The 27,207-nt window shown below is 33.9% G+C and overlaps 1 protein-coding gene across 4 annotated transcripts in view; it reads left to right on the top strand.

The window, feature by feature from the left end:
* Positions 1-8,482: 8,482 nt before the first annotated feature.
* The window catches only part of LOC116122140 (probable ubiquitin-like-specific protease 2A), a 45,074-nt gene continuing 26,349 nt past the window's right edge, over positions 8,483-27,207 (top strand). For 3 of the 4 annotated variants that reach the window (XM_031408043.1, XM_031408044.1, XM_031408046.1), the window contains exons 1-11: positions 8,483-8,702; positions 12,016-12,081; positions 12,286-12,351; positions 12,425-12,612; positions 12,843-12,930; positions 13,037-13,077; positions 14,230-14,427; positions 14,511-14,586; positions 15,576-15,684; positions 17,591-17,662; positions 18,395-18,526. In XM_031408043.1, coding sequence (XP_031263903.1) covers positions 8,561-8,702; positions 12,016-12,081; positions 12,286-12,351; positions 12,425-12,612; positions 12,843-12,930; positions 13,037-13,077; positions 14,230-14,427; positions 14,511-14,586; positions 15,576-15,684; positions 17,591-17,662; positions 18,395-18,526 — 1,178 coding nt within the window. In that variant the 5' untranslated portion in view covers positions 8,483-8,560. The remainder of the gene's footprint in view (positions 8,703-12,015; positions 12,082-12,285; positions 12,352-12,424; positions 12,613-12,842; positions 12,931-13,036; positions 13,078-14,229; positions 14,428-14,510; positions 14,587-15,575; positions 15,685-17,590; positions 17,663-18,394; positions 18,527-27,207) is intronic. The other variant, XM_031408045.1, reaches the window with a different exon arrangement.

Consider the following 27,207-nt stretch of genomic DNA (forward strand, 5'->3'; position numbering starts at 1 on the left):
GTTTCTTTGTATTCTTTAATCTCTGCTTGGTTCCATTCCTTTTACAAGAGAAATGGAAAAAAGAGAAGATTAGGAGTTGTCTTGATAGTGTCATTCTTTTGCTCATATCCCAAGGCTTGTCTTGAGGTAGGTTGGCCAGTTTTTAGGCCTCTTGTACATTCTTTCTCCCTTTCTATGAAAAGTTTAGTTACCCAGAAAAACAAAAATTATTACCTTATTAGGAGGCATTATTAAAACATTACCGGGATAATATGAATTTTTTTCCCATTTTACCCTTACTTAAAAACTATTTTGGACACAATTGCCCTCAAATGTCTACCAAATAACAATTACCCAGCCCCCCTACATTTGAGAAATTAGCTAAAACACCACAGCCACAAAAAAGTTTAAAAGTTAACAAAATACCCCCATCCACCCAAGACCACTGCCAGTCGTGACTCACCACCACTGACATCAATCGTCGTAATGGTGCACGACCAATGGGATCTGGCCTGTCGTGCGTTGATAAGGTCTTTTCCGACCATGGATCATAGATTCGTGGCCAGAAACGGCCAGATTTGGCATTTCTATGGCTGTAAAAAGGCTAGATCTTTGGCCATAAAATGGCCATAGATCTGGCTGTTTTTCAACCATGGATTTGTGATCCATGGCCATTTTTGGCTTTAGGGAGTGCACAACAACATCTTTGGTCGTGAAATGGCCATAGATCCGACTGTTTTTCTACCATGGATTTGTGATCCATGGCCATTTCCAGCTTTACCGGTGCACAGCTAGCCATATACGGCCAGTCACGCGTCATTCCATCGACTGTCAGCGGCAGCCAACGATGGTAGCTAGCTGCTGGCAGTGGCTTGGGGTGGGGGTGATTTTGCTATAAATTAAAGTTTTATATGGTTGGGGTGTTTTAGCACAATTTCAAATGTAAGGGGTTAAAAGAATGATTCAAAAATAATAATAAAAAATATTATTATATTAATATATAAAAAGGAGGGCAATTTAGTAATTTATATAACATACCCACTCATTTATCCTTCCAACCAAACATATTATTCACTAATTTATTCGAATCAACCAAATACATTTTCTAAACATTCCCAGTAATCTTTAAGGTGATCTTTCTTTTCGTTAATATAATATACACTTATAATAAAATATTATATGATCCAAATGCCCCCTATAAGTAAGAGAATTGAAAATTTTTCAATAATTTATCAAGTAGATAGTCACTTAGTCTTGAAAGATATGAAACAAAAATACATCAAGCATTAAACAAAAATATTTAACTAATAAAAGCATTCAAAAAAATAAACTAATAATTTTGTCTCTTTTTTCATCAAATCTCCGAGAGAATCAAATAAAAAATTATGTCAATGAAATAACTTGTTGAGTTAGGACTAGTTTGAGATTCTTATAGCTTTAAGTTTAATCAGCTTTTTCCCAACTTTGAAAATAATAAATTTTGAAAATAAGTTTCAAAATATATGATTGTGTGTTTGATAAATTAGATATTGAAATTGTTGTTACATGTATAATGACTAAAAAATACATAATTTAAAATTGGTATTTTGAAAATTATTTAATAAATATTTTAAATTGTACTAAAAATTTTGTATTAAATAAATTATAAATTAATTAATAATTAAAAACTCAAAATATTAGACTAGTCGACAGCGGTCAACCACCGTTTACCAGTATTTGGGGTCAATGGTGGAATGTTGAGGGCACATCTGATCCTAATGGGACTGACAAGTCTTGATCTATAAGAATCTGGTGATTCCACCAGATTTTGACGCTATTCTTGGCCGCAGAAGGTGGCAACAGGTACGGCCGCCTCATGCGGCCAAATGATATGTCGGAATCTGGTGATTCAACCGAATTTTGATAGATCAGTAGTTTTTGGTATTTTTTTATTCGGATGTGGCACTAAGGCACTATCTTTAACTAGTGTTGACTGTCTAATGATGGTTAACTGACTATTAACAGTAACTAACTGCCGTTGATCGGTTGATCGACCGTTAACATTTTTTGTATTTAAAAAAGAGTGTTGCTATTTATGTTCCGTCTAAACTCTATTTGAGTCCCATTATTTGTTTTTTACCAAAAAGGCGATTCAGTAAAAAACATTTTAACAAGTTTCCAGTTTTTTGAAACTTTTAAATTTCCTCCATTAATTTAATAAGATCCTTTTCCTTTTTCGATTTAGCCACTAAATACACTTTCTATAATATTTAAGAAACTATTCCAAAAAAACTATACCTCTGGTTCAAGTAAACCACTTCAAATTACTTGGTTTTGTTTTACTTTTACGAATTTCACAATTGCTTCTAAACCACCAATTTACTGAGCAAAGATTTAAGTTACTTCTAAAAAATTATTAAATAAATAAATAAACAACAGTAAAAGGGTATTGATGATTTCATTTTTATGAAAATCCCATTATTTCTTTCCTTGCTTCTCACCATGATCATAAAGAGGATAAGTAGGTTTAAAAACATTAGGAAAACAATAACTTCTGAATGCATTAAAATTTATTTATACATATTTTTACTAATCAATTTTTATCTAAATAGATTGAATCATGAGTATCCAATCCAAATTTAAAATGTAGTCATCACTATCCAAATGTATTGGATTAGATTATGGATATCCTGTAAGACATTTATCTGTAATCTAAACAGAAATACAAAGAATATAATATTCTTAAACTATAAACCAGGAATCTAGAATTACCTCCAGCCATTGAAACAAACTCACGTAGCTGTATTTTAGCTCTTCTAAGCTCTTAAGACACTCTAATATTGATGGTGTATAATTTAGTATAATCGAGTTCTTGAGCTTAGGGACCAAAATAATATACATAGCCAAGCTTCCATCAAGCTCTTAATGGCATGCTTAATGGTTGCCATAAATCCCAAACATTTGAAAACTGAAGCATTTGAAAACTGAACAACTAATGTGGACCATCAAGGTTTAAAGTTGATGAAAATCAAAAGGTTATTTACGTTACATGAGTAACGTAATGTAACGTAAGTTTTACATTCTCCCACTTGGTCCACATTTTTAACCATTATTTCATTAAGAAACAAATACACGAATCATGGCGACAAGTCCTCAAAATAAAATGNGAATCTGGTGATTCAACTGAATTTCGATAGATCAGTAGTTTTTGGTATTTTTTATTCGGATGTGGCACTAAGGCACTATCTTTAACTGGTGTTGACTGTCTAATGATGGTTAACTGACTATTAACAGTAACTAATTGCTGTTGATCGGTTGATCGACCGTTAACATTTTTTGTATTTAAAAAAGAGTGTTGCTATTTATGTTCCATCTAAACTCTATTTGAGTCCCATTATTTGTTTTTTACCAAAAAGGCGATTCAGTAAAAAACATTTAACAAGTTTTCCAGTTTTTGAAGCTTTTAAATTTCCTCCATTAATTTAATAAGATCCTTTTCCTTTTTCGATTTAGCCACTAAATACACTTTTTATAATATTTAAGAAACTATTCCAAAAAAACTATACCTCTGGTTCAAGTTTCAAATTACTTGGTTTTGTTTTACTTTTACGAATTTCACAATTGCTTCTAAACCACCAATTTACTGAGCAAAGATTTAAGTTACTTCTAAAAAATTATTAAATAAATAAAGAAACAAGAGTAAAGGGTATTGATGATTTCATTTTTATGAAAATCCCATTATTTCTTTCCTTGCTTCTCACCATGATCATAAAGAGGATAAGTAGGTTTAAAAACATTAGGAAAACAATAACTTCTGAATGCATTAAAATTTATTTATACATATTTTTACTAATCAATTTTTATCTAAATAGATTGAATCATGAGTATCCAATCCAAATTTAAAATATAGTCATCACTATCCAAATGTATTGGATTAGATTATGGATATCCAATATCCAAACCCAAAAATTATATTTTAATAAGTATTTAAAAAATGCATTAAAATTATTTACATTAAATAAAATTTTAATTAATTAATAATTCAGAAAAATTCAAGATATTGGATATAGCTAGCAGTGGTAGGCAACCATCGGTTAACACAAGTCAAATCATCATTGACCGACGATCAAACATTGATCAAAGGTAGCAAATTATAGACATAGTTGGTCCCATTAGGACTGGCAACTCCCGGCCTACAAGAATCTGGTGATCTCATCGGATTCCAATGCTTATTTAAGCCATAGAAGGCGGCCGAATCTTTAGCCACTTCCTGTGGCCAAAATAAGCTTACAAATCCAATGAGATCACTGGATTCTTTGTAGACTGGAAGTTTCAAGTACTGACTATGGCTTCAAATGTATTTCAATATGTTTCTAATTTATAAATAAATTATAAAATTATATATTTAATTTACTAAATGTTTATTTAAGTTTATTTTGCAGTTTAAGGAATTATTGTATGGGTATATTTATCAATTTACAATGTAAAATCAATTTGAGAAATAATCTGATTTTTAAACTGCATAGTAAACTTTAAATTCACTCAAATCCAATCCATTTTTGAAATTCAAGAATGGATTGGATATGATAGAAATTCATGTGGATTGGATTGTAAATTTTTGCAATCCCTAGTTTGAATAAAACTAATGTTAATACAAAAAATTGCACCAACTAGAGAAATCTCATTGATCTTGATAAAATCAGAACAAATTGTTGCGGGATTATAAATAATCAGAAAATAAAATAAATTAAAAGACAAAAGACTCTTTTTTAAAGTAGTTCGGTGAGTTAACTCTCAAGTCTACGTTCACTGTTCTTGTATTAAATATGAAAGGTTACAAGAAAATACTTTATTTCTGTCTCTCAATTTGCTAACCCTTTATAATGAATTTTTTAGGGTTATGTATACACAGAAATTGATAATGGTAATAAACATGATTTGAGGGATTGTGGCTTAAACATGAGGAGTTAATCCCACGATTGGCTCAATCGCATGTTAAATCCGGGATTATGTGATCCGATGCCAAAATCCTCTCCTTGATTCTAGGGGGATAAGGCTCATTTGTGTTATGTGGGAAAACAGTCAAGTTAGCTTGCTCTTCCAAACAATGCTTGCCCGATCCTAACCACGGCTTGGTTAGCTTGTTCCGCTGAGCATTGCTTTCATCGAGCTACCTCTCGTTCCCAGCTTGCCATAAACTCTTGCACAACAACTAGTATTTAAAAAAGAGTGTTGTTATTTGAGCCTAGTAAATCTCTTTCTAAGCTTTAATTTTAATAAAAATTAATAAAATTCAAATTTAAATATAAATATTTATTTTATTCCAAAATTATAGTTGTCATCTCCTTTCTAAACTCTCTAAGATCTTTCAAAAAATTGCTCCGTTTGATATTAGTATTCTATTATAAATAGGATATGATATGATTTAATTAGATAGAATTCTGAAAATGTATTTGATACAGTTTTTAAAAACATTTAGATTATTTTTTAACCCTATACATTTGTTAATTTAGCTAAACAACCCCCCATAATGAAAGCTTATAAATTAATAAAAACACCTCCACTAACCCAACTTATTATTGACAGTTGGCCACTACCGCTAGACGGTGGCTGAAAGTCGTCGAAATGGTGCATGATCGGCTGAATCTGGCTGGTCGTGTGCTGATCTAGCATTTTCTAATTAGATCTACTATGGATTTGGCCGGAAACGGCCAGATCTTGGCCATCGTTGACGGTTGAATGATGGCTAGATCTTTGGTCGTAGATCTAGTTGGAAACGACTAGATAGTGCATGATCGGCCAGATCCAGCCAGTCATGTGCCATTCTAGCGACTTCTAGCCACCGTCTTGCGGTGATGGCTGGTTGTCGGCAATTAGTTGGGTGAGTGGGGGTGTTTTTGTTAATTTATAAACTTTTATTGAGAAATAGAGAAATATAATTGTTAAATGTTTTGAGTTGAATAGAATATGATTGGATGTTGAATTGAATAGTCAATATTAAAAAAAACACGTTTATCAATAGATTGAATAAGATAGTATGATAGGACAGAGTTTGAAAAGTGTGTATATAACCAACAAACACAAAAATTTTCATTAGTATGTTGTGAATAACAGAAAAAGTTTAAGTAGGTGATTGATAAATTATAAATTATTGTAAACATGAGACTGGGAATGACCGGATAACAAACTTAATTTGGAGAACAACATAGAACCAAAATTAATAATAAAAGAAAGAAGTTAAAAGATTATTTAAGCCTGCCGTATTAAATTTGATACTGAAAAGAAAAAAAGAAAAAGTTTGTACTAGGCAGACTTCAAAGATAGAAAAGCGCCTATTTTTCTAAGTTCTCCACAACCAATGAATTAGATTTATTTTTTAATAAGTTTGTAATCAAGAAGATTTTGGTCATTTAATTTTAATTTTTTAAAAATTGATTGAAAGGACTTCCAAAAAGTATATTTAGGATGCGCTTGATTCAGGGAATGTTGTATTTATTGGAATGTTATATTAATGAAAAAATAGATTACCTTTAAAATTATTATAAAAATTTAGGGAAATGTGTTTGATTAAATTGAAATAAATTTGTGAGTATATTATATAGATATGTTTAGTTGGGAGGGTAAATTGGTGGATATATTACATAGATTATTAAATTGCCCTTATTTTTAACTATTAATATATTATTATTTTTTTATTATTATTTTTTGAATAATTTCTTTAAACTTTTACATTTGAAATTTTGTTAAAACACTACAGCTATATAAAATTTTAATTTGTAACAAGATTACCCACACCCGCCCCAAGTCACTGTCGGTAGCCAGCCACTACTATTGGTCGCCGCCAGCAGTTGACAGAATGACGCACAACCAGTCGGATATGACCCGTTGTCCGCCGACAAAGTCGTTTATGACTAGATCTATAGTTGTTTCACAGCTAGATCTGGTCATTTTCAGTCATGGATCTGGCCTTACCGGCGCATGGCTAATTGGTTCTTGTGACTTCTGGTGGCAACTGGCGATGGTGGCTAGCCATCGGCACTAGTCTTGGGTGGATAGGGGTGGTGGTTGGGGGTGGTTGTGGTTTTGGGTAATTTGGTTGAAGTACAAGGGTAGTTTTGTCTTAAAAACCCTGAATATGAGGTGAAAATTGTCCATAAATTTATTTGTAAATTGTTTAGACAATAAGGGAATTATTGTCCTAAAATTTTATTAATAAGGGATAAAATTGTAATAAAATTAAGATTACCTAGTAATCATAAAATACTTAAGAAAATTGAGATAATCAAATTATCTCCTATATTACCAACAGTAATGATTATTGGTTTTGAAAGATTATCAAAATCTTATATTATAAAAGATTATCAGAAACTTATGGGCGCGTTTGGCTAAGTATTTTTATCCATATTTTGGACCGGATTTTACAAATGGTGTTTGTTTTATTATTTACAGAATCCTGTCCTGATAATTCAAGCCTGACAACTATCCTGACAAATGTTTTTTTTTACCGTTACATTTTTGTTTTTTCATTTTTTTTTCACTGCACCACCATGACCCGATCTACCCCAAACCAACCCACCCCGAGCACCCACGCACCCACCGTGACCCGATCTACCCCAAACCAACCCACCCCGAGCACCCACGCACCACCGTGACCCGATCTACCCCAAACCAACCCACCCGGAGCACCCACGCACCACCGTGACCCGATGTACCCCAAACCAACCCACCTCGAGCACACACGCACCACCGTGACCCGATGTACCCCAAACCAACCCACCCCAAGCACCCACGCACCACCGTGACCCCATCTACCCCAAACCAACCCACCCCGAGCACCCACACACCCACCGTGACCCGATGTACCCCAAACCAACCCACCCCGAGCACCCACGCACCCACCTTCACCGTGACCTGATCTGCCGCAAACCCACACCCTAATCTGGATCAAACCGACACCCCGATCTCCATCAAACCCACCTCATATTTGTGTAAAAAGGGAAGCAGTTGCGTTTTGTCTTTGTTTGGCATGAGTGGATTGTGAATACGCATTTCTGTTTTATTTCTCGTGGGGCACACGCATGGATGAGTTTTTGTTTTATTTGGAATTGTTTTAATTGGATTTTAATAAAATACAATAAAATATTATATTAATAAATCATTTATAAGTAAATATTCAACACAAATATCAATGTCAAAATACTCTACCAAACACATATTCTAAAAATCTTATTCTCGTAATTATAACCCTATCTAATTATCCAATATTATCTTTAAAATCCTATCCAAAATACTAAACCAAACTCACCCTATATTATTTGACAATCAAATGTAGTAATCTAAGTAATAACAAACGACATTACTTCAAAAAAGAAGAATTAGCCCAACCAAATATGGCCTTAGAGCTTACACAAATACTATTAAAAAAATTCAAATGCCAGCCCGGGTCCAGGTCCGGGCCCAGGGTCAGGTCCACCCCATTATACTGTTGAAACAAATGTGAATTAGGCCAGGGCTATCTCTGTAAAGAAGTAGAAAGAGGAGCGAAGCGTTCTTTGAAAAGCCAAAAAGGGGAAAACTTGTCACGCAAGGTGATGAACGAACCATGAAGAAGAAGAAGTATCAAGTTTTTGATTTCGACGAAGAAGACGAGCGCGTGGAGAAGATCTCTAAGAAGTTACTCGGGAAGTTCTCTCCCAAAAACCGCCACACTTCTCCCGTTAACAAGTACAAGTTTCTTCAATGCTGTCAGTCTCTCTCTCTTGAATTTTTATTTTCTTTTATCTTATTTTATATTAATTTTGTGCTTGTTTGGTTTCTCAGAAAGTGTGAGAAAATCGGTAAGGGGATTGGAATTCGAAATTTGAAAATTGAAATTTAAGGAGTATTATCTTTTAGGATTTTAGGCCGTAAGAATTTTTAATTAGTATGATCAGTGGGGATCGTGATAATGATTTTTTTCTGTTTGTTTTGTGAGAAAATTGGGTCTTGGGAGTATAATTTGAAATGTGAAATTTAAGGGGTATGATTGTTTTGGATTTTCTTTGTTTTTTTAGTAAGAAACAAGAAAACTTATCATTAAAAAGGATGAATTTTTTTTCAAAAACCCTCGTATAAACAATAAAAATACTGGAGGATTCCTAGCAAAAACAAGAACCTCCTCACATGTCCTGAAATTATTTTTTGGCAATTGAGACTCCCAAGAAAACAATTTCTGAATTTGATTAAGCTTAGTGCTAGAGCTTGGTTACAGTTTTTGCTGTTAATCTTTGTGTTTTGGATTATGAAGTGTAAATAAAATTTGGTTGGTTTAGAACTGGAGGGAGTTTCAATTTAAAAATTATAGGTGTTGGATTGCTGGGGTTATGTTCTGGTTGGATGATGGCAAGATGGATGGAAAATGTGGAAATTAGAAGAGAGCTTTTAGAAGGAATATAAAGATACAGATCATTTCAGTAATTTGAAAATAAAATAAGGGAAAAAAAATTTAACGAACTCAACTTAGCCCCACGAAACTTATCTTTGGTTGAATTCACCCATGACGTTGCTCAAGTGTTGTGCTTCAATGTTGATATCTCTTGAATGCTATAACTTACTTGGTTCCTAGCTATTCAGTCTTTTGTTGTTGGTTGAGAAATGTGGGTAAAAAAACTGAAGGAAAGTTTTGATTTGTAGAATTTTGATTTGTTGGGTCCTGAGAATTTTAGAAAAGTAGCTGTTGAACGGAAAAGACTATCGACCTATGGATGTTAACTGTGAAACAAAGCCAATTCAAGCAGCCAAGTAACTTCAATTGAGAAGTCATAGGTTATGGTTTTGGCAATTTAGGGCCTGGATTATTCCAATATTTTTAAGAAAATAGAGAGGATAGAAACTCTCTCATGTCCATTTAATTTTCCTGGAATGATGAAAATCTTACAATGTCCGTTCACTTTAGGCAATGCTTCTATGTGTGGTAGCAGTAGTGAGGTGCTTTTGCGGACAACTGACTATGAGGAAATACTTTAATTTTTGCTTCTTTAAACAGTTCGTGTCATCTTGTTAGTTTCACAGGAAAAGAGTTTTATTCTTGCATTATTGTTTTTATGACATCATTTTCTATTTTTGTGGTTTAGATACTAGAGAATGTTGTCCTCTACTTAACATAAAAAATAGAAGTTTTATGTTTTAATATAAAATACAAGGTTTGTCTGTATAACTACAAGACAATAGGGCTGTTCAACTTGAATTTTTGTTATCCCAATTTCCAACAATAGGAATGCTGATATTTTCTTTGTACCTTTTGCATGGGGATGGTTGTGGGCCCCTTTGGTTCACTATTTTTACCCCCATCCTATTCTATTATCCTATCCTAAAAACCCAAAAATCCATTCGTTTCAATATTCTTAAAATCTAATTGTACTTTATTCAACTCAAAACATTAATGGCTCTATTTGGTTCACTATTTTGGGAGTTTTTAGAGTAGTCTTTTGGAAAAAGTTGAGTTGAGTAGTATCCTGAGAAGTTTTTTATACATTTTTTTAATAGCATTTTTTGAAAATATTTAGACTATTTTTAACCCCTTAGGTTTGTTAATTTAACTAAACACCAATAATACAAGTTTATAAGTTGACAAAAACAACCCCACTCACCCACATTTGCTAGAATGTAATGGTGTACTACCGGCTGTATATGACCAATAGTGCGCCGATCTGGCCTTTTCCGGCCAGATCCACCGCTGGAAAAGGTCAAACGACGGCCAAGATATAGCCGTCATCAACGGCTAGATTTGGCAGCCTTAGATCTGACCTTTTCCAGCCAGATCCACGGTGGATCTGGCCGGAAAAGGCCATGGCCAGTAGTGTGCCATTACAACAGATTCCGACCACCTTCCATCGGTGGTGGCCAGAATCTGGCAAATGTGGGTGGGTGCGGTGTTTTTGTCAATTTATAAAATTTTATTGTTGGGGGTGTTTAGTTAAATTAATAAACTTAGGGGATTAAAATTAATCTAAATATTTTGAGTTGAATAAAATAGTATTGTATTTTGAACAGAATTTTAAATATTGAAACAAATATGTATTTGGATAGGATAGGGTAAAAATGTTGTACCAAAGAGGCCCAATAATTACTTTTCTCGTAAAGATAACCCAACCCAACTCAACTTTACTTTTTCCAAAATACTATTCTAAAAAGCATCACAATAGCGAACCAAACGGAACCTGTATCATCTAATACTGGTTACTTGATTTACTTTTGTCAAAAAAAAAAAATTTCGTTAGATGCATATTGCTGAATGCTGCTTTCTATTATATGCCATTTTGGGTATGGATCATGAAAATTTTGTTGTTAATTACCTTAAAAATGTTTGTCAGTGTATTTTATTATCCCAGCCCTGGCCTGATTTGTATAGATTGGCTCAACCCTGGGCTTGAATCCAGGCTGGGTTAACCTGGCTCTGGAAGTCACCCACCACCCCCCCCCAAAAAAAAAAAAAAAAATTCAATAATAAGATTGGCCTATTGCAGGGCATAAATTAACCAAGCTACATCGTGCAAGCCAATTTGACACCTTTTCTTGTTATTCTTTTTAAATCAATATTTTTAAAAATTTTATGCGTGTATTCCTGTTACCTAGAGGATTCTTTCAGTTAAAATCTGATTTGTCTATTCAGGTTATTCACTGCTCAAGATTTCTCTCACAGATAATGCTCTTATGCTCACTCTTCCTTGTTTCTATTTCTCATTGTTGCCTTCTTCCTTGGCTATCATTATGTTATTAAACCTGGTATCATTGCTTCAATCAAGTATCTATGGGCCCCTTTGTTTCACTATTATATCCCTATCATATTTCACTATTCTATCCTAAAAACTAAAAAATGTATTTGTTTCAATATTCTCAAAATCCAATTCTACTTTATTCAACTCTCAAAACATTAATAATTACTTTTCTCGTAAAGATAACCCAACTATACTTTTTTCAAAATAATATTCTAAAAAGCATCAGAATAGTGAACCAAACGGAGTCTATGTTTTATTGAGTATATGCATGGTAATCTTCATCTCTCTGCTTCCTATGTAGTTTCAAAAGGTAGCTATAATCAACAAAAGGAAATTAGATGTGAGACAACTGGCATCAATGCTGGAGGTATGGGAAATTAGTGTACATTTTTTTCTTCAAGTCTGAAATATCCAACTTTCTCTACTAGACCAACATTGCAGTTTCTCAAAATTTTTTATTTTCCAGGGTTTCTTTCCTTAAGAGTTCTTATGTTAGGCCAAGAATCGCTGCTTTACTGTTGTATAATACTTGGTTTATAGAATGTTCTTTTTTCATTTTCTTTTCATACAGCTGCACAAAGTGCAAATTCTGAACAGATGGAAATCAGCAATGAACCAATTGTTGTAGATGATGGAGGTACTGAAAACAACTGCTCAGTTTTGCTACAATGCAAAAATTTGTAATTGTCTAAACTATATTTCCTTTGTAGTTGCACAAAAGGAAAAGACTCATCAAAAGGAGATCACTGAGAAGTTGTTGGATGTTGGTGTTAGTAGTATGGATAATCACTGCACATATTCTGTATCTTATCCTAAGGGCAACCCAAGAAAAGATTGCACTTTAAGAGAGGCTGTCGGGTTGGATACCTCTTTGTTCTCATGTTCTTCAGATTATGAGGTACTGCTGATGCTTCTCCTAATTATCTTTAGTCTAGAAGTGGTTTCTTTTATTTAATTTTTGCTTTCAAAATGAATTTTAGATCAGTTTAGCTGGAAGCAAAATCTGAAAAGCTTCATCGCTGGGTTTTTTCCTAATGTTTTACATTACTCATTTGGATCATTTTTATGTGAAAGGCCTCATGTAGATGTTGAATGCCCTTAGTACTTATTTAAATAAATTTGTTTCAGAATGAGCAAGTTAGTGTGATTTCTGATGATGATGACTGTATTGAAATGAGTTCATCAATTTCATCATCTCCTCCTTCAGATAATGAAGGTACTTGGCATCCTTTTTCTTTTGCTGCACATGATTCACTCACTTTTATGACTCTTTTATGATCTTATCATATATGATAACTTCTATTTTGTTTCAATTTTATTAGATGAATGGGTGGCAGAGCAAGGTTTTTGTGGACATGAAACTGTAAGTGTTCAACCATGGTTATATTTTGTAATTTGTGGTCATTAAAGAGTTATTTACTGAAGACTTGAAGTCCCAAATAAGAAATTAACCATCTTCTGGGAAAGTATGTGGAGAAAATAGACATTATGTATTGAAAATCCTGCTTTCAGAAAGTACACTCTTTAATTCTTGAATTAGAAAATGCACTGCTGTAGTTAGCTTTGTGTAAAAGAGTTTTAAAAAGTAAAGTGGTCGACATTACCATTGTTTGAAACTTATAGTTGATCTGTAAGGCATCGAGTCCTCTTCTTTCTGCGATTTTGAAGATTAATTTTAGAGACATATCTTGATATTACATAGTCATGTAATAGTGTGGGTGCTGAAAATCAACGGAATTACCTATGGTTTTAGAATAAACCATTTGTTATTAAACCTACCTGGTGTATCTGCCAAAAACAAATAGAGAAGGGGCAAAGGCAAACAAGATGGTAAGCAGTTTTAGTGTAGAATTGCATTGTATATGTATTTTCAAGGAACAGTTTCTACAACTGGAAGGCTTCATTCAGTCTTTTTTTCCCTCTCCTTTCCAGTGCACATAAGACACTCAGATGGTTACAACTTAGAAATAAATGTAAGACCATTTCACTCTGGCCACAAAATTTTACCGCTTATCCTATGTTCAGTTGGAAGAGCTGGAGAGAGACAGCTTGTAGTTTCCATATTTAATGCTAACTTTGAGTTTATTGTGGAAAGGCTCCTTCTTTTTTGAATGAAGGATGGTCCTTAGGAAGGAAATTCCTATTTTCTGGTGCGAAATGAACTAACTTCAGCATTTTAAGTTGAAAAAACTTGAGCTTCCCTCATTCTTCAACAACTGTTGACTGTATGGCTTTTGCTTGCAAGGACCTTGAAATGATGATGTTGCCTGCTTAGTCCTTAATATTTAGACATTTGACTGATGCATTGACTGGCACCAAGTTAATTCTCTTCTTTACTGGCAGCTCATGGTTTCTTTGTATGCTCTTGACTAGGATTTACATCATTTTTAATGTAATTGCATTACTTGACATTTTCTTTCTATGAAATACTTCTCATATGCTCTATTTCTTGTGCTGCTTAATTAAGTGGTTGGTTAGAATTTATGATAAACCTCTGTATTGTTATGATTTGCAGGATCTTGTAAAAAAGAAAGTGATTGTTTTCCCCGATTTCATTCTATATAGAGAGATGTATTGTACGATGTCTCGAATAACATTTTCATGTAGCTCCATTAAAGTTGAAGGTTCAACTGTAAATGGGACCAACGGAACCTTAAGCTTTGAATGTAATGTTGGGGATATCATCAAAATTCAGTCAGCATGGCATGGGAGGGTGAGTAACACCATCCTTCCCTTCAACTATGCTTCATGTAGGTACTATATGTTAGTATAAGGCATTTCTATCTCTGGTTGTAGGTTGAAACGGCTATTATTAATCTTATGCTTAAATCAAATGATTCTATCGGAGCAGAAAAAGCAAATGAAATTTCAGGTTGGCTCATTTCCATTGGAAAGTTGCTTTGAGCTATTTCATATTGGTTTGTAGTAATGGATCAAGATTTGGATTACTAGCAACTTCATTTGCATATTACTCTTAAATTTATGCCAAGTCCCCAATGTTCCCCAACTCTGCTGTATGGTTCATTGTGACCTTGAACATATGATAATTATGCTCCATGCCTAAAAGCATCAGCCTTGCTAGGTTTTCACAACTAATTTTGTAAAATGAAAGAGTCATTAATCCTTTTATCTTGTACTTTGCCATGATAATCTGCACTTATGGTTGAATGATTGTATTTGATTTAACCATTTTATATAGAATTTGGATGCTTGTATTATTAAGTTATTGTAAGTTCCTATTGTAGTATTTGGAAATAAAATATACGTTCTATGAAGCTACACAAGTGTTTTTTTTTTTTTTTTTTTTTTTTTTGGTAGACTCCTGTTTCAGGCCATTTTTGACATTATTTATTAATAGTCGTGGAGCGTGGGGCAGCATCAATAGTAACAATCAGCTTTTAAGAGAATTGGTTAATTATCTTTGTGATCTTTTAAAGCAACTTAAAAGACAGTAGCACAATGTACAACTTCTGTTTATATTGAGAAGGGGCATCAATGGATCATTTCATCATCTGAATAAAGGAACATTACTTTATCATTATCCTTGAAAATAGGTGTGCCAAAACTGATGGCTGTGTCGTCTTCAGGTTAAGTCATCAAAGGGGAATAAATAAGCTTTGGTCAACCCATACCGACCCATTTAATTAATGGTGAGAAGGGTTTAAACAATAATATGATACATTTATTAAATGGTTAGCATAATTTGACCTGTGTAACCAGTTTATTAAACAATACTGTGTCAAATGATGTTCCACATTTGCCCAATTTGAGAAATCATGTAATAATTATATCACTGCTGTTTGTGATTATTTTCTGTATTTATTATTTTTCTTAGATTAAAAATAATGAAACTGCATGCAGGCATTCAGTTGTTGAAGTTTGCAGTTTATGACCCACATTGGTTCAAACGACAAGAAGCAATCAAGTTATTGGATGTGAGATATGAGGAAGTGTGGGATGTTGCTTTTGAGTAAGTTTTTGATTTGCTTAATTGTCTTATAATTATTTCCTATTTGATAATGTTCCAAGTTTTGGTTGTCTTTGACATGAGAAATGGATCTCGGGTTTATTAGTTGAAAAGAAATTTCAGAACTTTTTTAGATGTTTGGAAGGAAGGTTCTTATATTTTATGAGGAGTACTATCTTGGGTGACCTTGGGCTTTGGTTTTTATTAAGGATATTCAGAGTTCTTTAGTCGAGAAAATTGTTAAGTTGTTAGATGAATCCTTTCTTTTTGTTCAGATTTATTCTTGATTTACATGTGTTATATTAGTTGATTGTTGTTCCACCTTTTGCCAACCATCAGCTTATTGATAACTTTTTTTTTTTTTTTTGGTTGCTTTGGGGTAATTATTTTGTTGATCCAAAGAAAGTATTGTTTGATATGTTTCTTTCTATCTTGGCGCCTCATATGTAAAACAGTTTAGAGACTGCTTATCAACTCTTCATTATTCTCTGGTTTCAAAATTATGGACTACCTTTTCTAAAGAATCTAAGATACAAAAAAATTCACAAATACCTTGACTGACCGAAGCAATTTCGGCTTCTTTGCATAACCTAGGCCACAAATAAGTCACTTGATAGTAATGAAAAAGACGGTTTGAAGTTCAATTTTCTTACATGTTACACATCAAGAAGGCCAGAGAATTCGTGGATACTTTGTTTTGATTTTAGGACGAAATATAGCTTTCCAAATGATATTGAAAGACTTAAAGGCTTCCATTAGGAGTCAAGTATCAACCACTGTAGATACGACTTGCAAGAGTAGTTAGTTCCCTCGGCTCTCTTCTTGCAGACTCTTCTATCACATGCCATGCTGTCTCAATAGAAACACTGTCTTGTCATCCTAAAGATCTTAAAACTATAGTTTTAAGTAAAAAAAGACAATTAGGAAATAAATGATTAAAGCTTTCAAGATCCTTTCTACACAAAATGCAATAATTTAGAAATGGATAAGAGTCAGATCACCATTTCTGAATAACATCAACTGTATTGACCTTTTCCATGAGCCACCTATTTGGATTCTTTTGTCCTTTGTTTTTTTTGTTTTTTGTTTTTTTTGGGTTTTTAGTAAGAAACTATAAAAGATGTATTGATCAAAACAGCTAACAAAAGTGAACAAGCAGTCCACTAAAGGACAAGCTTGAGAAAACAGAAAAATGCGTAGTGTATTCCAGACAAAACCCAAGAATGATAATCATCAAAGAATGACTAAAAAACCAGCAAGAAACTCCCAATAATCCAAAACGAACATGTGGCCCAGAACTGCCTCTCATAACATTTATCAATAAAAAGAGCCACCAACTAGGATAGAAAGAAGACTTTGCAAGTGAATTTATCATTTAAGTCGCTTTCAATAAATTTCATCGATAAGCCAATTGAAGCAAGATTTACAGGTAAAATAGCCTGATGGTTCAAGCGTCTAAACTTGATTATCCTCTTTCAAGCAATCTATATTGAACCTTAATGAAATAAAGAAGAGAAGATAACTCATTAAATTCATGATCCTTTGAATTGTTATTAAATCAAAATTACATCCAACAAAATTCTTTACAAGAGACCAACCAATGATCGTTGAAATGTTATGAGTTAGGCATAAAAGATAAATTCTTTTATAATAAGTGAAAACAACATCTTCCTGAATTGGAATTTACTACCATCACGCACCACATTCTCCAAATGATTATAGAAAATTGGAGATATATCCTTCTGAGGACTTCTAGAATAACCCCTAACTGATTTTTTTTTTTTTTTTCAGTTTTATTATTATTATTATTTATTTATTTTTTTTTTTTTGTGTGTGTGTCAATTGAAGAAAATAAATTATTCGTACTGATATATTTATGTCAATAGATTTTTTTGTTATTTTCTTGCAGTTGTGATAGAGAAAATGAAGTGAATACTTTCTTGGGACAAAAGAACAAGTTGTCAAAGCAATATCTTTTTGAGTAAGTCAGTGGAAGTTAGACTGTTTTCTTCTAATATTAAACACCATTAATCTCTGATACAGTTTTTTCTTATTAAAATGCATTTGAATGTACTTATACTTGATTTTGTTAATCATGTACGCTCTTATGTGTTTCCTATTCCTTAACATCTGAATTGTGATTCTAATTTTCTTTATATTACTTAGATTGTAATACTTTTGGTATTTTTAATTCAGTTTACTTCACTTAGGTTTTCTTTGGATTGTTATTGTTGTGTTCAGTACATCATAGAGACAGGCAAGCATTGTAGAACCATTAGTTGCCTGGTTTAGGAAGGTTTGGGCTAAATTTGTGGTGGGTAAGACAATGAGTTAAAAGAAAATAAGTTTTATATCACAAATTATAAAATTATGTCCATATAAACCACATTCATAAATAATAATGAGCCTCTATTGGTGAATCTTTAACCACGCCATGGATTCTAATCCTTGCACCATGTCTACAACATGAGTACTTTTGTTTGGTGAATCAGCAATAATAGTTTTGAAATTTGTGCCGTGCAGGAGGAAATTATTTCTCCTCTATACTTTGTGTGTAATGCTTTTTAGGATATGTGCCATTTCCAAAGTAATTTATAATGCTTGTACAAGTTCTTTCTGTATGCTATGAGACTTGCTGCTTATTTTTGTCTGTGAAGCTCACTTGCGGTTTTCTCTTTCATGAGATCTCTTGATTAAAGTTCATACATTCCAGGTTTAATGAGTGCTTTGAAGATGTTATATATCCAAAAGGTGATCCTGATGCTGTTGTAATTAGTAGGAGAGATGTGGAGCTTCTACAGCCTGAGACATTCATCAATGATACCATCATTGACTTTTATATTCAGTGAGTTCATTTTAATATCCTAAGGTTTTGTAGATTGATACAGACCTCAACAAAAGTAGCAATTCCAGCAACACAAATTCAAACAAACCAGCAATCTTAACACACAGAATTAATAAGAATTAATCAATTAAGAATTGTATTGATTTATCGTAATAAAAATGAAGAACAAGTAATCAATTAAGAATTGTATTGATTTATTGTAATAAAAATGAAGAACAAGTAATGAAGAATTGAAGAACAGAATTAAGAAAACAGAGTTGCTAACAATTCAAGGAGCTAGTGACCTCCCACAAGATTCCTTTTCAAAAATACAATCTGCCCTTTCACGAGCGTAACCCCACTTTTTATATGCACACTTGATTCCCCCAAAATCATTCTATCAAACCAGGACACGTGTACCCTATATCCTAACTAATTCTCATGGCCTTTAATCACGCCCTTGGACCATCTCCCTTGCTTGCGATATCTCTTAGTAATGGATGGTCTAACAATACTGCCCGCCTCGCGCCCCCCCTCCCCCAGTGCCACCTTGTCCTCAAGGTGGAATTGAGGAAATTGGTTGGCAATAACATCATAAGACTCCTAGGTGGCCTCAAAAAGAGGAAGATCCTTCCATTGAATCAGGACCTCCTTGGAACCATTGAGTAAAGTGCAAGAAGAGAGCACCGTTTCTAGCTACACTAAGAGTTCCAAATCCTCGATGAGAAAAGTAGGTAAAGGTTGTGTGGAGACTTCTTTTGAGTTGGGAGACATGGAAAATTGGGTGGATTCGAGCTATAGTAGGAAGGGCAAATTTGTAGGCCACTGGGCCAACCTTTTCTATCACCTTAAAGGGCTCTAAAGAGGTTCTCATTCAATGGAATGACCTAGCTTCGTTTGAGGCTACTTGGGAGTCTTCTGATGTCATCAATCTTCGATTCCCTCTTTTCCACCTTGAGGACAAGGTGACTCTTCAAGAGAGAGAGGGGAGGGGGTGGGTGGGGTGGTCTGTTATTGATAGACCTTTCATTAGTAAAGTCTATCAGTAAAAGGCATAAGGGCAATAGGGTGCTGGGTGTGTGAGTGTTCAAGTGTGCAAGTGTGCTAGTGGGAGTTGGTTGGGAAATATTCATGTGTTAGGGAATCAAGTTGTTTAGTGGGGGGAATATTTTAGTTAAGGGATTAGTACATAAAGGGAGGTGAGTTTAGGAAAACGTAGGCATATTTTTAAAGGGTCATCAAGGGAGGTCCCTAGCTCCTCGAACTGTTGGGAATTATCTGTTCTTTTGGCTTGTTACTGTATCTATTTTGTTCTGTTAAAATCTCATTTCTATTCAATCAATACAATATAGTTTTAATTCCAGAATTGGATTGCCATAGATTGCGTTTTTGGATTGTTTTGTTGTTGGATTTGTGTGAAATTGACAGGGTGTTCCGTCAAATTTAGTTTCTTACTCCTCCTCTCATCCTTTGAATTTTCTGCTTTCTTGGTTTGATCAACCACGCCGCTGTCGCCGCTATTTGAGTGCTCGGCGTGGGATGTTTTTCCCTTATCGCAACTCATGCTAGCATCCCTTTCCTCCTTCAACCTCATCCATTCTCAAGGAGGTAACCCTTGATGCTTCCCAGTTCTTCCTTCACATTCTCCATTTCCTTCTCCACTTTCCCCATCTTTTTCTCCAATCCATCGACTCTCTGTTCCATTTTCGATTTAACCATCACCCAAACGAGGCTTTGATAGCAAGTGATAGGAACCCACTCCAATAACTCAACAATTGGGCTGGGCCATGGGTCTTTTATAGGCCTGGGTAGAGCTCTTCTTGGAAAATCGGCTTACCAAGGGAGGGTGCCCAAGCCCCTTATAACCCACATGCCCACCCTTTTCCCTTCCAATGTGAGATCCTAACATTCCACCAAGCTTCCGTAACTGACGTCCATGTTGGCCTCTTTACCCCCATCGGCCTCTTTACCCCTTGGGTGACTATGCGGATCCCCTTTCCCTCGAGCCTCCATGCCCTTTCTCGGGGTAACAGCCCGAGCCTAAGGTCAGCCTGCCACGTGTGCATTGCCATGTAGGTGTAGGATCATGTTTTGATACCAATTTGATATAGACCTCAACAAAAGTAGCAATTCCAGCAACACAAATTCAAACAAACCAATAATCTCAACACACAGAATTAATAAGAAACAATCAATTTAAGAATTCTATTGGTTTATTGTAATAAAAATGGAGAAATGAAGAACAAAATTAAGAAAACAGAGTTGCTAACAATTCGAGGAGCTAGCGACCTCCCACAAGATTCCTTTTCAAAAATACAATCTGCCCTTTCATGAGCATAACCCCCCTTTTTATATGCACACTTGATTCCCCCAAAATCATCTTATTATCAAACCAGGCATGTGTACCCTATATCCTAACTATTTTTTATGGCCTTTAGTCACACCCTTGGACCGTCTCCCTTGCTTGCGATATCTCCTAGTAATGGGTGGTCTATCAGGATCTGTGAATTTTCTTACAAGCTTCAGGTAACATCTTTTTGGGCCTTGATTTTGGAGGGTTTCAAAACTTTTCTGTCTTTATTCTACTAAACTTGGGAAGGTTTTTTGTTTTTGCTTTTGCTTTTGTGGACACTTGATCCGTTTTAGTATATCTTTCTCTACAATGATACAACCTTCTGTTTTCTATCAAAACTTCTCATTTAAACAAGATCATCATTTTCATTTGTTAGTTTGGGGCGCTGGCTTCTTAAATGTGCTATTTTTTTTGAAATCCTTTGTATCTTTAATCATGTTGTCTTCTGTTGCAGCAACAACTTAGTGTAGTTCATGATGATTTTTATAACACATGTTAGGGCAGAAATCTACACTTTTCCATCTAAAATAACTAATGCTTCTTATTTGGTGATTGTGCTCTAGGCTTATACGATTGGTCATGATTTGAAATTTTCTTCTAATGGACATCAAGCTAGCTCCGACGTTTTCACATAGGGAAGGGAACATTAGTCGCTATCTTGTATTAATTTGTCTCCCTCGTTGGTTTTAGATATTTTGGTGGATCTTTAGTCCACTGATGTACCTAGCTCAATCTCCTTTTTATATAGTTTTTATCATTTCCTATCAAAAAGCTAGCTCCTAATATGACATTGGCATTAGGTAAATGAGTGGGATTGAGAAAATTCAATTCTTAAAAGGTGAAGATATGAGTACTAGCTCTTTGCTGACTGCCTGACTACATGAATACACAATCACCCACAAATTTACTTGTTCCTGAACTAAGTTTGGCTCCTTTGCAATGCTATTGTACTTCTGATAGATTTCCAATATGTGTTCTTTGAGGATTGTTTGTGAGTTTATTTCCTTTTTGCTATAAATCTTGTGCTTTCTTCTCGGATAAGAAAACTCTCCAAGATGTTGATTTGAAAATCTGATGTTTTTCCAACAACCACTATTTGAGGAAGGAATGGTTGTCTAATTGACTCTCTTTTTGAAAGCAAGATTAAATTATGTGTTAGTCTGTAGTCAAGTTGTTCTTTTTGGTATAATTTCTTCTCGTCTTTCCTCAGCAATGTGGCTCTAGCACTTGAATCTCTTGAAGGATTAATTTTTTCAAAACCTGACCTCTTGCTAGATACTTGAAGAAGAAATTACAACCTGAAGAACGGCATCGTTTTCACTTTTTTAATAGTTTTTTCTTCGGAAGCTTGCTGGTCTAGATAAAGATCCATCTAGTGCTTGTGAAGGCAAGGCAGCATTTCAACGTGTTCGTAAGTGGACAAAAAATGTGAACTTTATGAGAAAATTACGTGTTTATTCCTGTTAATTACAGGTAAGAAAATAATTATGTTTTTTCTTTTTCTTACTGGATCGCAGGAGAATAATCTTAAATTGCACTGTGTTTAATATCATATATTGCATTCTGATGACAGTGTTCATTGGAGTTTGATTGTCATCTGTCATCCTGGTGAAGTGGCTTATTTTAAAGGCAGATGCTTATTGGTTAATTTTGTTTATTGTATTTGTTGGATTATACTGACTGTCCAATTTTGAAACCATCTTGTAGATGATGAAATTGAAAAGTCAACTAAGGTACCATGCATCTTGCACATGGATTCTATTAAAGGAAGTCATAGAGGCCTTAAGGATCTTGTTCAGAGGTACCTTTTGTATTTTCCATGTTCATGAATGGTTTGTTTGTTACCAAATCAGAATTGTTCCCCCTGTTTGTTTCACTCTTTCAAATCATTTATCTGTTATTTATTTAGATTAAAAAACAGAATATGTGTTGTTTTACTTATTGAGATCATTATTTCGAATCAAATAAAATTTTCTATCGAAAATGAAAAGTAGGTGGGACTTTTTTTTATATCCTATTCTAACATTTTTCCAACTCTATTCACTAAAAACAATTACTTTCACAATAAAGTTTATAAATTAAAAAACACTCCCACCGCCCCAATTCACTGCTAGCCTCTAGCAACCACAGCCGCACCTGCCACCGCCGGCCGCTAGCATTGGAACGACGCACGACCGGCTGGTTGTGGGCCGATTTTGCCGTTTCTGACTAGGTCTTCTAGTCGTTGACGACGACTTCATTTTTTGGGGGGTTGAGGGGGTTGTTAATTTTTGAAGTTTTATTGTGGGAGGTGTTTCCTAAATTAACAAATGTCGAGGTTAAAAAAATATTTTTAGAAAATGTTTCCAATATGTACCAAACAATTATTCAGCATTTTATTCAACTCTGAATAATTTTCAAATATTATACCAAACATATTGTTAAAATCCTATCATATTCTATTTATCATATTTTATCATATTCGATAGTTTTTCGAAATAACATTTTTTCAAATAACCTGCCAAACAGGCCCGTTATATATCTCTTAGGAGTTATGTTGATTGGCGTTTGCCTTTTCTTTTCTTTCTTGTTTCCTTGGGTTGCCATTATTGCTCAAAAATAAAAAATAAAAATAAAAAAAAATTAGAGAGAGAGAGAGGAGAGATTGATCTGTTGTTGTGGGTTGATGATGTGACTGGTAGGATTGTATGGTGGAAGACACGTTTAGGTGTTTTGATCTGCTGTACCAAAGGAAGGCAAAAGAGAGGCAAGGAGCATAATTTGAAAGGGGGCAGTTTGGGTTACATAACAATGTATAAGTTAGTCAACACTGGGTTTGGGATAGAGCACAATATTATTGTATTTTTATACATCCTGGCTAAATGAAGCTGCATGGCTCGATTGAAGACGATACTAATAACCTCTATTGTTAAGTGAATTTGTTTCTAAAGGGAAATCTCCGGAGTCTTTGCTAGAGGATATCTTATTTTCTCTCTCCATTTTCCAATAACGAACCCACCTTTATTTTTGGCCTTGAGACTTGTATGAGATGAGAGCCACTTCTATCCTTATTACTTCCCCATTAGAAATCCTCATCGTTCTCCTCCCCATTCTTTTGCAGCACACGCTTGGGAGTTTGGATAGTGAAAGGAATTAAATTGGAATGGTGGTCAGACAGGCTGATTTAAAAGGAGTCTTCTATGTTTTAAAGATAGCCTTCTTCCATCCTCCAGTAGCTCAATTTTTTTTTTCCCTTTTAATTTTCTCCTCTGTGGGTTCCAAAAACTGGGAAGTTTTGGATAATTTCCAAAGTGAGAGCAAGATATTTTGGAGGCCAACTCTCCAGACTCATTGAAATAGCCAAAATCTCTTAATACCAAGAACCCCATATTATTTGGGAACACAAACTTCACCTTCTGGGGATCACGATTCTTAAACCAAATGAGTTTTGAATCCACCCTTAACCAACTTAAGTAATTTGAGGGCCACAAATAGATCTGAAAACTTTGTATGAACACAGATTCAATTGCAGATTTAAATTGTGTATTGAGTTGTAGTTTTTGTTTAAGTGCTTTAACTATGAGATATGGAGTGGGGAGAAGTGAAAGATATTGCATGGTGAGAGTAACATCATGAAACATTAAAATTTTGCCGAGTTGTCAGCCAGAAAATACTCTTATAGGTTCAAAATGCCAATACATTGCATTGGGGGGATTTTGCTGAAGGTATTTAACAGTGAGAATATGGCTTTTGGTCTTCCACGTGTATCTTCTCTCTCTCTCTCTCTCTCTCTCTCTCTCTCTCTCATCTCTCTCTTTATATAATATATTATATTATTAATATTAAGTAAAAGGAAACATAGTATCTTGTGCTTGTTACCTTAATGTTAATGTTTCCTGTAGCACAATGGCTATCGAAAATATAACTTATGTAAACTTAAAATTTGGAGTTGCTTGGGTGTCAAGACCTTTTGCATTGATTACTTTCATTGTCATACATTTTATCGTGAAATTTAGATGCTTTTAGTATTGGATTGAAATTATATCTCTTGCTTTACTTTATAATGTTGATTAAGGTTATATCTCTTGAGATTACAGTTATTTATGTAAGAGTGGAAAGAGAACATAACAATACAAGCATGATGTTCCTTCAAAATCTTACAATTACGATTTGTTTCTCTTGAGGTACTGTGCTCCCTTTTCTTGTTCCCATTCTAGAGAATGAGTACCCTATATTCTGAATCTTTTTTTCCACATTTACTTTTCATTTCCAAATCTAAATTGGCACTAGAGCAGGATGGGTGACACTTCAACTCTTCATTCTTTCTCTTTTTTTTTTTCTCTGATGCTAGAATTAGTAAATTAGTGCATATATGTTGGCTGATACTAAGTCAGGCCCTCTTATTGAAGAGATAAATTACATTTGTTCTTGTTTATATTTCTTCCTTCTTTTTCTTTTCTTCTTATTTTCTTTTGCAAATCAAATATGGCATCATAGCTCTTAAGCTTAAATAGCATTGTCGGGCAGTTTAAACGAAAAGATGGTCCGATGCTTGCCTTATTCCAAAATTGTTAGAGATTTTTCGTTTTGGCTTTGCATGGGTTAATTGGTGTCAATGAATAAAAGATATTTGAAGAATAAAAAGAGAGATGTGAATTTGCTTTGGGATAGAATTCATGTTCTTGCTTCTTTCTAAGGTTTGAATTACAAAAAAAAATTCATGGGATAGTTTTCCCTTATTCTCAATGATGGAAATTTATAATGCTTTTTTTTTTGTTTTTGGTTCACTCTAGCTGGTGATGAATTTTCTTTGTTTATATAATTTTTCCTCCATATATATACTATATATGTATGAAAATTCTCAGATGGGGACGTTTTGATTTTTAACTCCAAACATTTATTCTTGATATATATATATATATATATATATATATATATATATATATATGTTACTTCTTTGATCCAGACTCCCACAACCTAGTTAATGTCTGGACTTAAGATATGAGTCGTTGGATGCATCCAACAGCTGAATCTGTTTTATCTAAAAAGGCTGACAATAGCTTGACGATTGATAGTAACTTCTATGAAAACTGAGAATCAAACAAACACAACACTCCCAAACACACCAACACAACAACTGAAGAAATTATAAGTATATATTGATTTGAAATATGAAGATAGGAACAAAAAGTTTTAAGAACATTCAAGAGAAAAAGAAATAAAGCAAGGAAAGAGGAGACTAGCAGTTCGAGGTGCTAATAGCCTCCCACCAATATTCCCAATTAAACAACTAAACCCTTTTCATGGTTTTTGCTCAATTATTACAATTGGTTCCCACACTAATATTCCCTAAATATAAGCCACGTGGATTATTCCTCTAACTAACTCTCACTGCCAATATCCATTAATGCTCCTTCTCCTCTTCTTCATGTAAATCTTGGTAATGGGTGGTCTATCAACGACTTATGAAGTGAATCAGTAATAATAACATATTTATAAATTTTACTTTCTTATTTCCTTTAGCTCTTCATTTTAACTTACCATGCCTGTCACATCCTCTTGTTATCTACCATTGCAGCAGTTCTCATCTAGGATGTTTCTTTTGCTTTTCTTTTATCCCCAAATCAAACAAAATTTTGTTCTGTTTTATTCACATCTTCTGAAATGATAAATAAAATTGCTTATGTTTGTTTTTCTCATATCAATTGTGAGATTGATTTTTTCTTATGAGGTAGTGAAGAGAACCATTAAGATTATCCCAATTAAATAAAAACAGGACTGAAATAAAAAAGGAAGATACAGACGCTTTTATAAATAAGCCCAGAATTTTTTCTTTCTCTTGTAACTGAATTTTGTCTTGTGTATGAAGCTTTTTGGTTATAGAAAAAGAAAATTCTAACCTAGGTAGGTTTATACTGTGTTAGAAAAATTCTCAAGTTTCTTTGGTAGATTTAATTTTCAAGTTTTGTTAGTCGGTTAAAGAGAATTACTGTCATAACTGGTTTCTTTAGTAGGTTTAGTGAAAACCACTGTTTTTAACAGCTATTTTCTTTTCATTTTGATTCAGCTGCCTCAGCAAGAAAATTCATTTGACTGTGGCCTCTTTTTGCTCCATTATGCGGACTTTTTATTGCAGAAGCTCCTTCTAATTTCAATCCTTTTAAGACAACAGATTTTCCAACTTTGTAAGTGATCCTATCTTCATTACCGAGCTTTCAACTAATAAATTTTACATTGGTTTGCTTGTAATTTACTAGAGATAGCATGCAAAGTTTTTGATTTAGCATGTTAATGATCTTGAAGTTGAGTAAATTTTTGTAAAAGCCTGTCAAATATGTGATTTTATCTTATTATTTGTTGTTAGTTTTGG

This window comes from Pistacia vera, unplaced genomic scaffold (genome assembly GCF_008641045.1).
Source record: "Pistacia vera cultivar Batoury unplaced genomic scaffold, PisVer_v2 Contig132, whole genome shotgun sequence".
In the NCBI taxonomy this organism is placed as follows: Eukaryota; Viridiplantae; Streptophyta; class Magnoliopsida; order Sapindales; family Anacardiaceae; genus Pistacia; species Pistacia vera.